The following is a 13,172-nucleotide window of genomic DNA, read 5'->3' as shown; positions in this document are numbered from 1 at the left end:
CAATATCACCTTTATCTTTGGACTCATCACAGGCGATGGAGTACGCCACAGCTGAATTGATGTCTTGAATTTGCTGTTTGCTAATGTTTTCTGCCATTTTTAGGGTTCTGTCTTTGACAGTCTTTGCAGAGAGAGGCATGTCTTTAATTTTCTGCACAATTTCATTCTTGTTTTTGAAGTCCTTGTATAGATGTTCTGAAACCTTAATGAATGCTTCTTTTATATACTCTCCATCTGTGAACGGATTCCCGTGCTTGACCATTTCCTGAGCGGCCACAAAACTAGCATATGTTGTGGAATTTGCAGAATTCACCCACTTCTTGAAGTTATATTTGCTCCTATCAACCTTCCTCATAAGTTCTGCAACGGCTTTTCGTCTCTCATCTCCATCTGGATATTTTTCAGCAAAGGCTGTGTGTTTATTCTGGAAATGTCTTGGAACATTCAACTTTTTGTTGTTTGCAAATTTCTCACCACATATAATATTAAGCATACTGGTAAACCAGTCTCGTCAGTAGAGAATGCAAATGATTCAGTCCATGTATCATTAAACACTCTGTTTTCTTTAGAAATTTTTCTCTTCTTGCCTTTATCCATGGTTGCCTACCGGGGGGTCGAAAACAGGGACGTTATAAGAAATCACAAAATTAATCAGGGCCCCAGTGTACCATAAATCACAATCAGTGCCTGACGTAAATAATAATTAATAATGAGGGCCCAATGCCATCCTCGTCATTATAAAAATAACTTTTTTGTCACTTTTTGGTAATAATTTCTTTTCCTGACCCCCTCAAGAAGCCCTCCTCATCATAAAAATATTTTTTATCACTTTTTTATTATTATTTCTTTTCCGAACCCCTCAGAATTACTCTTCTTCATCATAAAAATAATTTTTGCCACTTTTTTTTATTTTATTATTTCTTTGTTTGACTCCTCCTCATAGAAATAAAGGTTAAATTAACAAGTCACCTTTTTATTAAAAAAACAATTCATCAGGCCCCCAATATTTTGTAAATTAATCAGTGAGCCATGCATACCATAAAAATAATTCATCAGGCCCCCCAATATTCTGTAAATTAAATAAAATAAATTAAATAAAAAATGTAAATAATAATTTTATTTATTTACTTAAAAATAATTTTTTATATAATAGCCACAAATTTCCTACAGTGTACACCTTACAAAAGGACCTGTCTCCCATGCTTAACCAACAACAAAAATTAGTATCTGTTAATTTTTTTTTTTTACCTGGCTGCTGTTTTTTCTCTTTCAGGCTCTTGTTCTCCACTCACTGTACAGGCCTGACTCCCAGTGACAGTCACACTGCAAGCCCTCTCTTTCTCTTTCTCCAGTCCTCTCTGTCCTCTCTGTCTTCTTCTTTTTCCTTCTCCCTTTTTCCTCTTTATTGCTTTTTTATTTTACTTTATTATTTCTCAGAGTCCCCTCTGTCAGCACCCCTCTTTCCCCTGGCAGCAGCCTCCTCCTCCCCAGCGCAGAGGTGCACACTCAGTGTGCCCTCAGTGACATCACACGCTGTGATGTGAGGGAGGAGGCTGGGCCAGGACAGGGACGCTGTGGTTGCCTAGCAATGCTAAGTCGCCGCAACCTGCCACACAGAGCGCCAGGAGCGGCAGAGGTAAGTGATACAAGGCCCCCCCCCCCCCCCCCCCCCGCCCCCCGCCCCAGCCGCGGCAAAGCTTCAAAAGAGCCGCAGGTTGCCGACGCCTGGTCTAAGACTAACAGAGTAGTTCAAATAGCAGTTTTCCAAAGGAGGAATTACTCTGGCTCACTGGTACCTGTGAATGTGACCTTAATTTAGGAAGTCATTACATTTAGTGCAAGACCTAAATCCAATGACTGGCATTCTTTTTTTTTTTTTTTTTTTAATCTTTATTGTTGAAAGTATTACAGATGTCTCCCCATCCTTCGCCTCCCTTGATCCCTTCCACCCCGTTCCCGCCCTCTCCCCAGACCTTCGCTGCAATTAGTCTGTCCAGGGGTTATGCATATATGTATGCCAGTTCTTTGGTTAACCTTCCCCCCCCCCCCCCTTTTCCCTCTGAAATTTGTCAGTCTGTTGCATGCTTCAATGCCTGATTGGTGTTCTTATAAGATAGAAATTTGTACCCAGACACACAGGCCTACACGGGAAGGAAGAGCACTACAGGCAACGGACACCAAGGTTGCTGCAACGCCAGGAGCTGGCGCCTGGAACAGATTCTCTGTCTCCGAAGGAACCAGCCCTGCCGACACCTGGATTTGAGGTCTGGCCTTCAGAGCTCTGAGAGGAAGTTCCATTGTTTGAGCCACCCAGTGTGGGGTAACTTACTACAGCAGACCTAGCGGATGGAAGTACTGGTGTCCCAGAGAGAGCTTAGTAACTTGACCAGCACCCCAACTCCTGAACCATGGGAGCTTCGGGACCGTGGGATGGAAGGGAACTAAGACGCCATCTGCAGAAAATGAAGTTGTCTCAGACTCCCATTGGCAAGTCCTCCACTGACCAGTGGGCCAAACACCCATGTGTCTGATGTGGCACAGAGATAAACTTTTGGCAAATCCCTCGTGTGAGCAATGGCAACATGCTGGTTTCAGTGCTTTAATGCAGCATCTGATCCCCTTTTATACTGAAGCAGCATATAGTCTTTTTCCCCCCCAAAATAGGTTTTTATTGATTTGAGAGAGAGAGAGAGAGAGAGAGAGAGAGAGAGAGAGATATCAATGTGAAAGAGTAACATGATCGGTTACCAATTGGGGATCGAACCTGAAACCTGGTTATGTGCCCTGACTCTGGGAATCGAACTGGCAACCTTTTGGTGTACGGGACAATGCTCAATGAACTGAGCCACACTAGCCAGGACTGAAGTGGCATATAGTCTTGTCATTAAATGCGAGAGACCTGCCAACAGCTTCCTGTGCTGGATGTCTGACAACTGTAGCAGAAGGTGCAGGTCAGGTGGTAAGATTCACCTTCTGTCCCCTGATGAGGCACTTGCCAGATCAGGAGCCTCAGGACCAGACATGCAGAGGGGCTGATGGGGCTGGCAGGTAGCTTTGGGACTTGGGGAGAGGAAGCTCCGAACTGGCTGTGCCCAGTCTGGAAAGCTGCAGGCCTCTCTGTGTGCAGCAGCCCCATTAGGATACGCAGTGCTGTGCTTTTAACCCCACTGGCCGTCTCAGCACCTAGGAACTCTGTGTGGCAGCCTGCAGCTCAGAGACCTGGGCTGTGAAGACGCACCAGGCAGGGCCAGGTTTTCCCTATGAAGATGCCACAGGGTGGGGTGGGGATCAGGATTGGGAGAACCAAAGTGGAAGGAAGAGGGCTGGATGCTGGGGTCCTGAGCAGGGGCTGCTCCCTTTCCCTGGGTGAAGACAGAAATGCCAGTGAGGCTTGGGGAGTAGAGGACATACTGCCTTCCTGTTCTGGGACGTATCTAGCTTGGTTAAGAATAGCACAGCAGCCGAAACCGGTTTGGCTCAGTGGTAGAGCGTCAGTCTGCGGACTGAAAGGTCCCAGGTTCGATTCCAGTCAAGGGCATGTACACTGGTTGCGGGCATATCCCAGGTGGGGGGTGTGCAAGAGGCAGCTGGTCAATGTTTCTCTCTATCCCTTTCTCCTCCTCTCCGGAAAAAAAAAAAAAAGGAATAGCACAGCAAAGAGGCTGCGGGGGATGGTGGCGGCGAGGCTGTCTCACATCCTACAAAGACCTTATCTGACGGAGAATTAAATTCCAAGTCTTTTTGTGGCCACCAGTTATATCTCTAATTATCTCCTACTATTCGCATTCGTCTGCAGGCTCCCTCCTGCCCCAGGGCCCTTCCATGTGCTGTGCTTTTCTGCCTGAATGCTCTTCCCTCACTTCCTTCAAAGTAACTTCTCAGTAAGGCCTCACCTGCCCCTTATGTAAATTTATCCCCACCTCCTAGAACTTTCCTATCCCTCTCCCCAGGTTTAGCTTTTCCCCAATAGCACTTACCACTTCTAATATAGTATGAATGTTGTTGACCTTGTTCATTGCCTTTTTCCTGCTCTAGCAGGTAAGTTCTCTGAGGGCAGGGATTTCTACTTCTCTTGTTTAGCTAGATCTGCAGTGCCTAAAAGGTGTTTAATAGGCACTTGAACCGAATGAACCAAGCTGTGGTGATAGGTTCTTTCTGGGCTTTGTCCCATTTCTCATTCCCCGCTTTCCACTTCTGGCTTCCAGGCTCCTCCCTGCTTCCCCTTCTTTTTCCAGGAGCTGCCTGACACCCAACTGCCCCCGCTGGAATGGGCTCAAGACACCAGACAGCTCTGCCCGGTGGGGAGGGGAGACTGGGAAGCTGTTGGCTCCATCCTCCAGCCACCAGATTTTGAACAGTAGGGAAAGGGTGACTCTGCACGAAAAGAGGGCGTGGTTGCTCCCCGTTGGTTTGCCCACCCTCACTTTTCAGGGTGCAAAGTGGCGGGCGGTGTGCGGGGTGAGCAGGTCTAACCCTGGCTCCTCCACTTCCAAGCTGTGCGGCCTCAGCAAAGTCTATCGGCCTCGCGGACGCTCCTGCGCCCTCACTGCTGACGTGGATTTAGTAAAGGTAACAAAAGGCAAGTGGCCCTGACCCGGAGGGTGCAGGCCCCCATGTACCTACCTGCGACTGGTCGCGGAAGTCAGCCAAGGGCAGGGGCTCTGCCTTGCGCAACAACCTGGTTCACGGCCGGCTTTCTGAGCAGCTGGCGCGGCTCCCCGCTTCACACTCCGCAGTGCATTTCCGCGCACCTTGCCTCACGGAGGCCTCGGGCCACCATGATCTTCCAGAAACACTGCGCCCACGGCACAGCCGAGGGAGCCGAGGTCCAGACGCAGAGGGCGGGCTTCTTACTTCGCACGTGAACGAACCCGCCCCGCACACGGCCGCGAGCGAAAGCCGGAGCCGGAGGCAGCCGCGAGCGTCCCCGTCCCGAGCCCCGAGCCCCGCTTTGGGTGTACGTCTCGCCAGTCCTCTCCCGCCACAGAGAGAAACCCGTTTCAAGCAAGCCGCCACCTCGGTCACGTGTCCCGTCCGGTCACGTGAGCGCTCAGGCCAATCGCCAAGGCTAGAACTGGGAGGCCTTAGGATTGGCCCATCCCTGCCAGGGGGCGGGACTTTGCTCCGAGGAGGGGGAAACCTAGCCCCTCCCGGCCCAATGCTGTCGTCATCCGCGTGAATCTCGCTCGCTCGCGAGACCCGAGGCCCGGCTGGAGTACTCTAAGCCCCACAATGCACCGGGCAGGAGTGGGGCAGGGCGTGTTGGCACCACCTCGCGCGCCGCTTTGCGTCATCTTTCTGAGTCGGCCTGGAGTTAATGGCGCTTCTTGTCCTGAAACCTTGGTTCGGCTTCCCATTGCATGGAAAATTGAGCCGTTTCATAACGTGGACGCAAGGGCCTCCCACCGCCGTCCTTTCCTGCCTCCGGGCCCCTGACCCCGCGGCTTCTGAAGCCCTCGGTTCCTTCCTCACGCTTGTTCGTGGGCTGGCTTGCCTTCCAAGCACTTGCTTGCTTGCTCTTGTTGCAGCCAGTCTAGGGGTATTTAAGCCGCGGTCCTTGGCTGGGCTTCCGGGGGCTGTGACTCCCCTTCGGATGACATGCAGAATAGGGTGTGAAGGTGCAGCTGGGGATTTGGGGTGGGAGAGGCTTCCAGGAGACTCATGCTGAGAACCCCCGCAGGACTGTCAGGGCCCCGCCAGGTCTGTGTGCTTTGTCAGCGCAGGGCCTGGCACAGGTCCAAAGACGTGCTTATTAGACTGAGGAGAATATGCTAACTTCCCCCCCCTCCCAATTACTCTCTGCACGCGGCTCAATGTACTCCTGCAGGAATACTTGCTATTACCTGCATGCAACTTGATCGCACGCCTCCCTGCCGTGGTCGTGCTTTTCCGTCGGGAATGCTTATTCATTCGTCCTGCCATCAAATACTGATTGAGCCTATGTGCTTGGGCACAGCGCCAGACACTGGAGACTAGTGAACCACATGAGCCCAGATACTGTTCTACGTTGCTATACAGTGAAGGACTCACTCTGCCCAGAGAGGGCCACCCTTTGCTCCCAGCTTTGGCAGGTTGCGCCTGAACCTGATAGGAGTGTCTGTGTACCCTGGGCCTTGGGCCATGTTGGACCGTTAATGCCAATAGTGGGATTTACCCACTGGGTATTGGGCTGCACAAGATCAGCTCACCTTATGGAGGGGCTGGACACTAAGGCCAGCCATGTAAATGTGACTGAACTCCAATAAAACTGCGGACACTAGGGCTGGGGTGTGCTTCCCTGGATGACCACACTCCGCAGGGAGAGGACAACTGGAAGCTCTGAGCCTGGTCTCGGTCACCATGACCCTGCCCTGTGCATCTTTTCTGGCTGCTATCTGTATCCTTTCACTCTCCTGCATCGCAGCCATGGGTATAACAGCTGTGTTCACCTCTGTGCTTCCTAGGGAACTGCTGAACCTGAGGGTGGCTTTGGGGGCATCCTGAACTAGGCAGCCCCTTTCCCACTGGCATCCCTAGAGCACTGGAAAGCCTACTGTCCTCTGCCCATCACTGCAGTGTTTGGGCTTCACTGGTTTCATTCTATCACCAGGCTTTTTGTTCCAGTCTTGAAACTCACAAAGAATCGGTTCTGGAAGAAGCAACCTCTAGATTTCCTTGCAGGAATTTTCACTTTAGAATCACCTGGACTTTGACAACACTGAGAAAAAGCATTAAAACAACTCTTCAGTAGTCATACTTGGTGTATTATTTGCTTTCAGATCAAGACGAGCCAGTGATATGGCTGTGGAAGGGGGGGGGGTGGTCAGCTTGGATTGTGTGGGACTGTGGCAGTGTCCACACGGTGCCCAACAGGGGGGTTTGCAAGGCCCAGTTTTGTTCAGCTGGCCTCCCTCTGGTCTTCCCTCTCTGGTGATAATGCTTGCTCCCTGTAACTTTGGATGGAAGAGCCCTTTTCAATAAGGTCTAAACACCCTCTGAACAGTGTATGATGAACAGGTGGCCTGGCTCCCCTCACCTGTCTGGGGAACTTGGGGCTCCAGGAGATCCCTGTGGAAAGGGCCACTGGCCTGGTGCCCTGACTTTTACACCTAACTTGAGGCCAATTCTACAGGACACACTTGGGAAACAGAAATGAAGACTTTAATGAAGCTGCCATAGCTGAGAGATCAGCCTTTTAAAAAAATATATACTTTTATTGATTTCAGAGAGGAAGAGGAAGATAGAAACATCAAAGATCAGAATCACTGATTGGCTGCCTCCTGCACGCCACCTACTGAGGACTGAGCCTGAAACCTGGGGATGTGTCCTTGGCCCAAATCGAACCTGTGACCCTTCAGTCTGCGGGTTACACTCTTATCAGCTGAGCCAAAGTAGCTAGGGTGAGACCAGATTTCTTATCACAATCTAGTGCGAGGATCTGCCCTAACTCAAGTCCATATTCTAACTGTACGTGTGTGTGGATCATGGTGTGTGTGGGGGGAGTGGGGGAAGAGGAAGCAAAATTTCTGGTACACATCCATTTGATAAAAGCTATTCCTGCAGAAAAGATACACAGATAAAATTCCAGGGGGTCCATGGGAGCTCCTGAGTCTGGGGTAAAGCCACTCACAGTCCACGTGGCTCTCCTTCCCTCCCGACTGTGCCGAGTTACCCAAAGTGCCTGCTCCTGACTTTATTGCAGAGACTAACTTTTATGGTAATTATGAGATGGAAGTTAACCATTACTACAATAATCACTTCAGGGTGTGGATGCTGAGTCACCACACTGACCAGCATGTCCGCGCCAGCCCGACTATCCTAGATGCCTATGGAGTGGGAACGTGTCCAGCTCTGTGGCTCACCCTACTTCCCTGGATGTGGTCAGGAAAAGCTTTGGACAGAAAAGATGAATGTTTCTTTACTCCCCTCCCCATCCCCGGTCTATGGAATTTACATAATGCTTTTGGAAAAAGCAGAAAAACATGAACCAGCATGCCAAAGTCGGGGGGAGCACTCATCTCTTCACCCTTAGGAACTACTTCTTTCTCTAAAAAAGTGTTATCTTAGTGGATTTTAAATTCTGTGGTAGTGAAACCCATTCTGCCCCTCCCCCATGAATCTTATATAAACCACACATCTATCAAATAAAAGCTGAATTTTTGAAAAATTTATAGGTTCATATTGGTAACAAAGTTAAATGAAAACGAAAGCTAATGAGTTGCTGGTCTCCAAAGTGTTGGAATTTGGTATATAACATTTTTTTAAAGTAAAATGTTAGAATTCACATAAAAACAGCTTCTGCAGTGTGGGTGCAGCCACTGGACTAGATGGTGTCGGAGGTTCAAGTTCTAGGTCAGAAGCCCTCCCGTGTTCGTGGCCACCCCTCGACACTGCAGGCTTCTCCGGCGATCCTGGGGCCGCACATGTTCGTGGCCTTCCCCTAAAACGCTCTGGGTGTTTCCATGGCGTCTGCAGTGGTGAGGGGAGGAATACCAGGCTAGGCCACTTGGGTTGAAACCTGGCTGCATTCGGTACTTGTGTGACCGTGGGAAAGTGACTTAACCCTTGTGTGCCCGTTTCCCCACTCGTCAATGCGGTGTGAGTAGCCGCCAACACAGGAAAAGGAGGCACCCACACCAGCATAAAGGTGTGGCCTTACTGCGAGTGTCAGACCACTCTTCCCGGGAGGAGACACAAGGCCAGTTCCACTTTGCCTTGAGGCCTCTTGCTATTGTGAAGCAAGTGCAGCAAGAAGCTGGACTTAAGCCGCAGTATGCGTCTATTCTAAGTTCCCTGGATAATTCTTCTTGAGCTGAAGATGCTCAACACTTTGGCTTCCTCCAATCGGAGATGGGGGACGAGGAAGCTGCACGGAGGAACAGCGTTTTGGGAGCCGCAGCAGACTGCTCCGGGTGGAAGCGGGGACTGGGTAGTTACCAGACACTCAGGGAGATCCCGGGGCCACCCGCCTGCCGCCCGGGGCGGTCTCTTTACTGCACCCCAGCTCCCAGCGTGACCTCTCCCTCTGGGAGGAGTCACCGACCCCAGCTGGTAGATGAGGCCACTAAGGAGCACAGCGCACACCACCTGCTGGAAGGGACCCCACATTCCCATTCTCAGTGAGTCTACTCTTCTTTTCAAGACACTTCAAGAATCCTTTTAAATGTGATGAGGGCTCAAATAATCCATTTCCACAAACTGTGATCCAATTCGCAGTTGGCTGAAAGAGGTGGCCAGTATGAAAACACCTCTACTTCTGCCCGAAGGGGAATGAAAATGAGTTTACAGAACGCTGGGGCAGGCCCTGCCATGGTGGCCGCACAGCAGGCTCCAGCCTGGAGCTGCCAGCGAGGCCTGCCCACCGGTAGCCAGTGTCCAGGGCGAGGCCGCCCGACTCTGGCGGTGACTCGAGGATGGTCAGAAGCAGCTGGCCCAACACCATGGCTACACTTAGTTTCATGATGAGCATTAAAAGTCACATGTTCTTTATTTAGTCCATATAATACACCATTTTTAGAGTTTTTAAAAATTAGATAAAAGAGCATATTAAATGGCAAGTGTATGAAGTTTCTCTTCATAAACAATGTCAAAACAAAAAGTTTTGAGTTACAAAATGTTAAAAAATATGTAGGTACTTAACATTTCACTAAAGCATAAAGGTACAGATATTTTCTAAAGAAAAATAATTGTGCCACTTACCTATTTTTGCTGTTTCTATGAACTTTTTTTATTCTGTACATAGGACATTTTGTACAAAATATGAAGTCTACATTTTTATTATTACCATAAAACAAAGATACAATGTATGTACAATATTAAAAGGAAGCCATACTACAGCCACACTAAAAAGACACTCGGAATAGTGACATTTCTGATGTACATCTGGGAAAGAGTGAAGATGCCAAACGCGGAACTTTATGAAGAAAAACAGTCACCAGTTTATTTTCAATGTAGTAATTTTGAAATCAGTTGGTACAGAATAAACAATGTATCTATATAATAATATATAAGTTGAACAATTAGCACAGGGCATCTGAATACTAACTAGGAAAACTTTAATAGGCCAAAATATTAAATAATACTCTTGTCAAAGAAAATTAGTTTCTCTCAAAACGCTTTTTCCCTTTTTTTTGGTGAATGTTTGTCTTCAATAAAGAGCAGAAATAAAACCTAGACAAAAGATGTTCTTATACTTTGAGCTTTACACAATCACCCAAACATTGAAATGTTGCTATTTTTTTTAGGGCAAAAGAGTCTTCCAGAAAGCTCTCTCACAAACACACTGAACATCCAAAATCAAGGCTATCTGAGCATCTGTCAGCCAAAGACGGAAGTTCAAACAATGGTATATCAAAATACAGAAGATGCTGCTTTATACAACAAAAAGCACCCTTTTTCCCTCAAAAGGAGAAGGCATCTAATCTTTTTTTAATTGCAAATTTCATAATGGTAAAATGGATAGATGCTTGTCAAGTTTCTCAGGAAGTGTGTCTGCTCACACAGCGGGCTTTCCACTCGCGGCCGGGCACTCTGAATCCAGCACGTGTGCTCCACACAGGAAGTCCCTCCCCCCAAGACACGGGACATACACGGCCTGTGGACTTCAGTGGCAGGGAACAATAGTCTGCTTTTACAATGTTTGAGTGGATACCAAGACCTTGAATAGAAGACAGATCCTAAAAGAAGCCACTTTGCATCTGTTATGCAGAAAGACATTTAACATCAGTTATATAATCATATGCTGGAGACAAAAACACCCTAGAATCATCACTTGCTTAGGAGAGCAGTACACATCTCAAATAGCTTTCAAGCAGATAAATAAGTCAAGATACTGGCCACCCTGAGAGAAAACATACAAAGCACTAAGTTTAAAGAATGTTCCTCGTGCTATTCCATCGAAAACGAGAAGCTCAACACATGCAAGGGAGTCTGGGAAATATATAGCAGCATTTGATGAAAACTCAGACACGGTACTTTCCTCAGAAGTGCATATAATGTGTGCTCGTTTCAACACAGGGGTCACCTGAAGCCATCCTCCTGTCCCTCCCTCCCGGCTCTCAGAGCCACGTCACACACTGGTGAGCGCCACGCCAGCGCCTGGCGTGCACGGGGCTGTTTGCCCAGAGGCAGCTGCAGGCTGCATCCGGCCGAGAACTGGCTCAGCTCACACCGTCCTCCTTCTAGCCTTCTATCCAGTGCGGAATTCTTAGAGGCTCTCATTCTGTTAAGAGCCTTGCTAAAGGGCAACAACGTGTGAGGACAGAAAAAGAAAATCTGCAAACCCAAAAATGAACACACTGTTTTAAAAATCCCAATTCTAGCCAAGGGAGGCAGAAAGAGCTCTTTGTAAAACCAGCTTCTCCTATGAGCTCCCTCCTGGAGTCCTGGTGCCAGACCACCGACGGGCAAATATGGCTTTAGAAATACATGAAAGAAGTCAGACATGATGTACATGTCGCTGCTCAGAGTGAAGGACACCTCGGAGAAGCAGCGGCTGAGGATTGTCACTTTTCCTGCGTTAGAACAATGACAGCAAAAATTCATTTAATGAAATTGAAAAAACACACATCAAAAACAGAAAGACATTGCTGGTGTAAACAATCACATGGAAACAACTTCAAAGGTTGTTAAGTCTTAAAAATATGAAAATTTTTAAAGTAATTTTTTTTAAGTGTTTCTTTGATTCGAAAAACATTGATACTCTCGGAACTATTTATTTCCAACAATCACCAATTCCATGTGGGTAGAAGGTGGAGGTGATGACCAGGGTGCTGCCTTAGCTCTGATGTTGGCTCGCTGTCATATTTGGGACCGTGGCGGGGACACCGTGGCCGGCTCTGCCTGGGTCTGAGTCACCATTGTTTGAACTCCTAATCTCGAGCTGGGGACGGAGTGCGTTACTGCCTACAGGACGGGGGCGAAGAAAGCTCTGACTCTGAGTGTAACTGATTTGTATGGCACAAAAGTATGTGTTTTCTACAGAATCCGGGACCGGGCCGGCGGGCGGGCGAGCGGGCGGCTAGCGGCCGTCCTGGGACAGCAGCTCGTCGGCTCTGCAGTGAGCCTCCAAGGCGTTCTTGGTGTGGAGGTCCTGAGGCAGCTCGGACTTGCGGCGCACCAGAGCCCGGTCCTTCTTCAGGTCCTTCTGTGCCTGGAATCACAAACGCAGGGCGGTGACCACAAAGCACACTGGCCCACACACCCAGGGCCCCTCTGCTCTCTGAAGGACAGGCAAAGAGGCAAGTCTTTCCTCCTGTGGTAACTACCCCAAAATGCCAGGTCTATTAAAAATAATCTCATGACCAGTGTGAAGGATGGTGTGCACGCAACTGTGTTTTGTCTTTTAAAATGTTTAGGTTTGCACAGATTATGCAATACCTCCGGTTTTGGTCAAGCCCGTGGCCGCTGCGTTAACAGCAGTAATTTGGAAACATGACAGTAAACCATGTGACTCATCCAAACACCATGTACATGAAGAGGACTGTCGGTTAGAAACTTGAGCCTGAACCAAGCCTTCCTTCCTATCTAATGTCTCCATCAAAAAGAAGACATTATGTACAGAGGATAAGTCACTTGGTGATGGTGAACAAGCGTCTACCAGAGAAAATATGTGTTAAGCCAATAATTTGACAACAAAAAAGAATATAACGGTACAACTTCTCATTAGTTTCCAGATACCTTACAGGATAGCCTGTAAAGTATACTTAACTGTAATGAAAAGTTCAAGGACCTGCGGAAGTCATACATGAAATGTTTTTATTTTTTGCAGAGCTAACATGTCTCAGGGCTCTTTGCAAATTTACCTACGGGAACAGCAATACTGTCCGAGTTTAGAAAGAATTTTGTGTGACATCATTTTAGATGATTTCTAAAATGTTATTTGAATATCAATATTCATTCGTGGTAAAGGAAGGCGTTTTGGTTTCTCCGGGAGGCTGGTGTAAGATGGCTCAGGAAAGCCACCCACGTCAGAGACAGAGGGGCACCCGCCTGTCGCGTCACAGTGCTTGTAAGAGGGCTGTTGTTTGTGACGCGGATTTGCCTTTGAACCTTGGGAAACTCAGAGGGAAATTCCACCCTGAGTTTTATGTCCGCTTCAGGGTGTGCTGTAAAAGAACGCAGAGCAAAGCCAAACAGAACCAAGACTCTCTATGCTCGGAGGATTCCTGATTGCTGGGACAGGCATTCCAGGG

The 13,172-nt window shown here is 48.3% G+C and overlaps 1 protein-coding gene across 9 annotated transcripts in view; it reads right to left on the bottom strand.

Annotated features, from left to right (window-relative positions):
* Positions 1-9,681: 9,681 nt before the first annotated feature.
* Positions 9,682-13,172, bottom strand: part of PPP2R5C (protein phosphatase 2 regulatory subunit B'gamma) — a 138,654-nt gene continuing 135,163 nt past the window's right edge. For 5 of the 9 annotated variants that reach the window (XM_084869735.1, XM_084869734.1, XM_084869737.1 and 2 more), the window contains one exon: positions 9,682-12,130. Coding sequence is in view for 5 of the 9 variants with exons in the window: in XM_084869734.1 (XP_084725860.1) it covers positions 11,999-12,130 (132 nt within the window). In the remaining 4 variants the exon portion in view is untranslated. Of the gene's footprint in view, positions 12,138-13,172 lie in introns of all 9 variants that reach the window. The other 4 variants (XM_084869736.1, XM_084869740.1, XM_084869742.1 and 1 more) reach the window with 3 other exon arrangements.

Source organism: Pipistrellus hanaki, assembly GCF_964339955.1.
Source record: "Pipistrellus hanaki genome assembly, chromosome: 1".
Classification (NCBI taxonomy): domain Eukaryota; kingdom Metazoa; phylum Chordata; class Mammalia; order Chiroptera; family Vespertilionidae; genus Pipistrellus; species Pipistrellus hanaki.
Note: the sequence above shows the minus strand (reverse complement) of the source record. Positions and strands in the feature narration are given on the sequence as shown.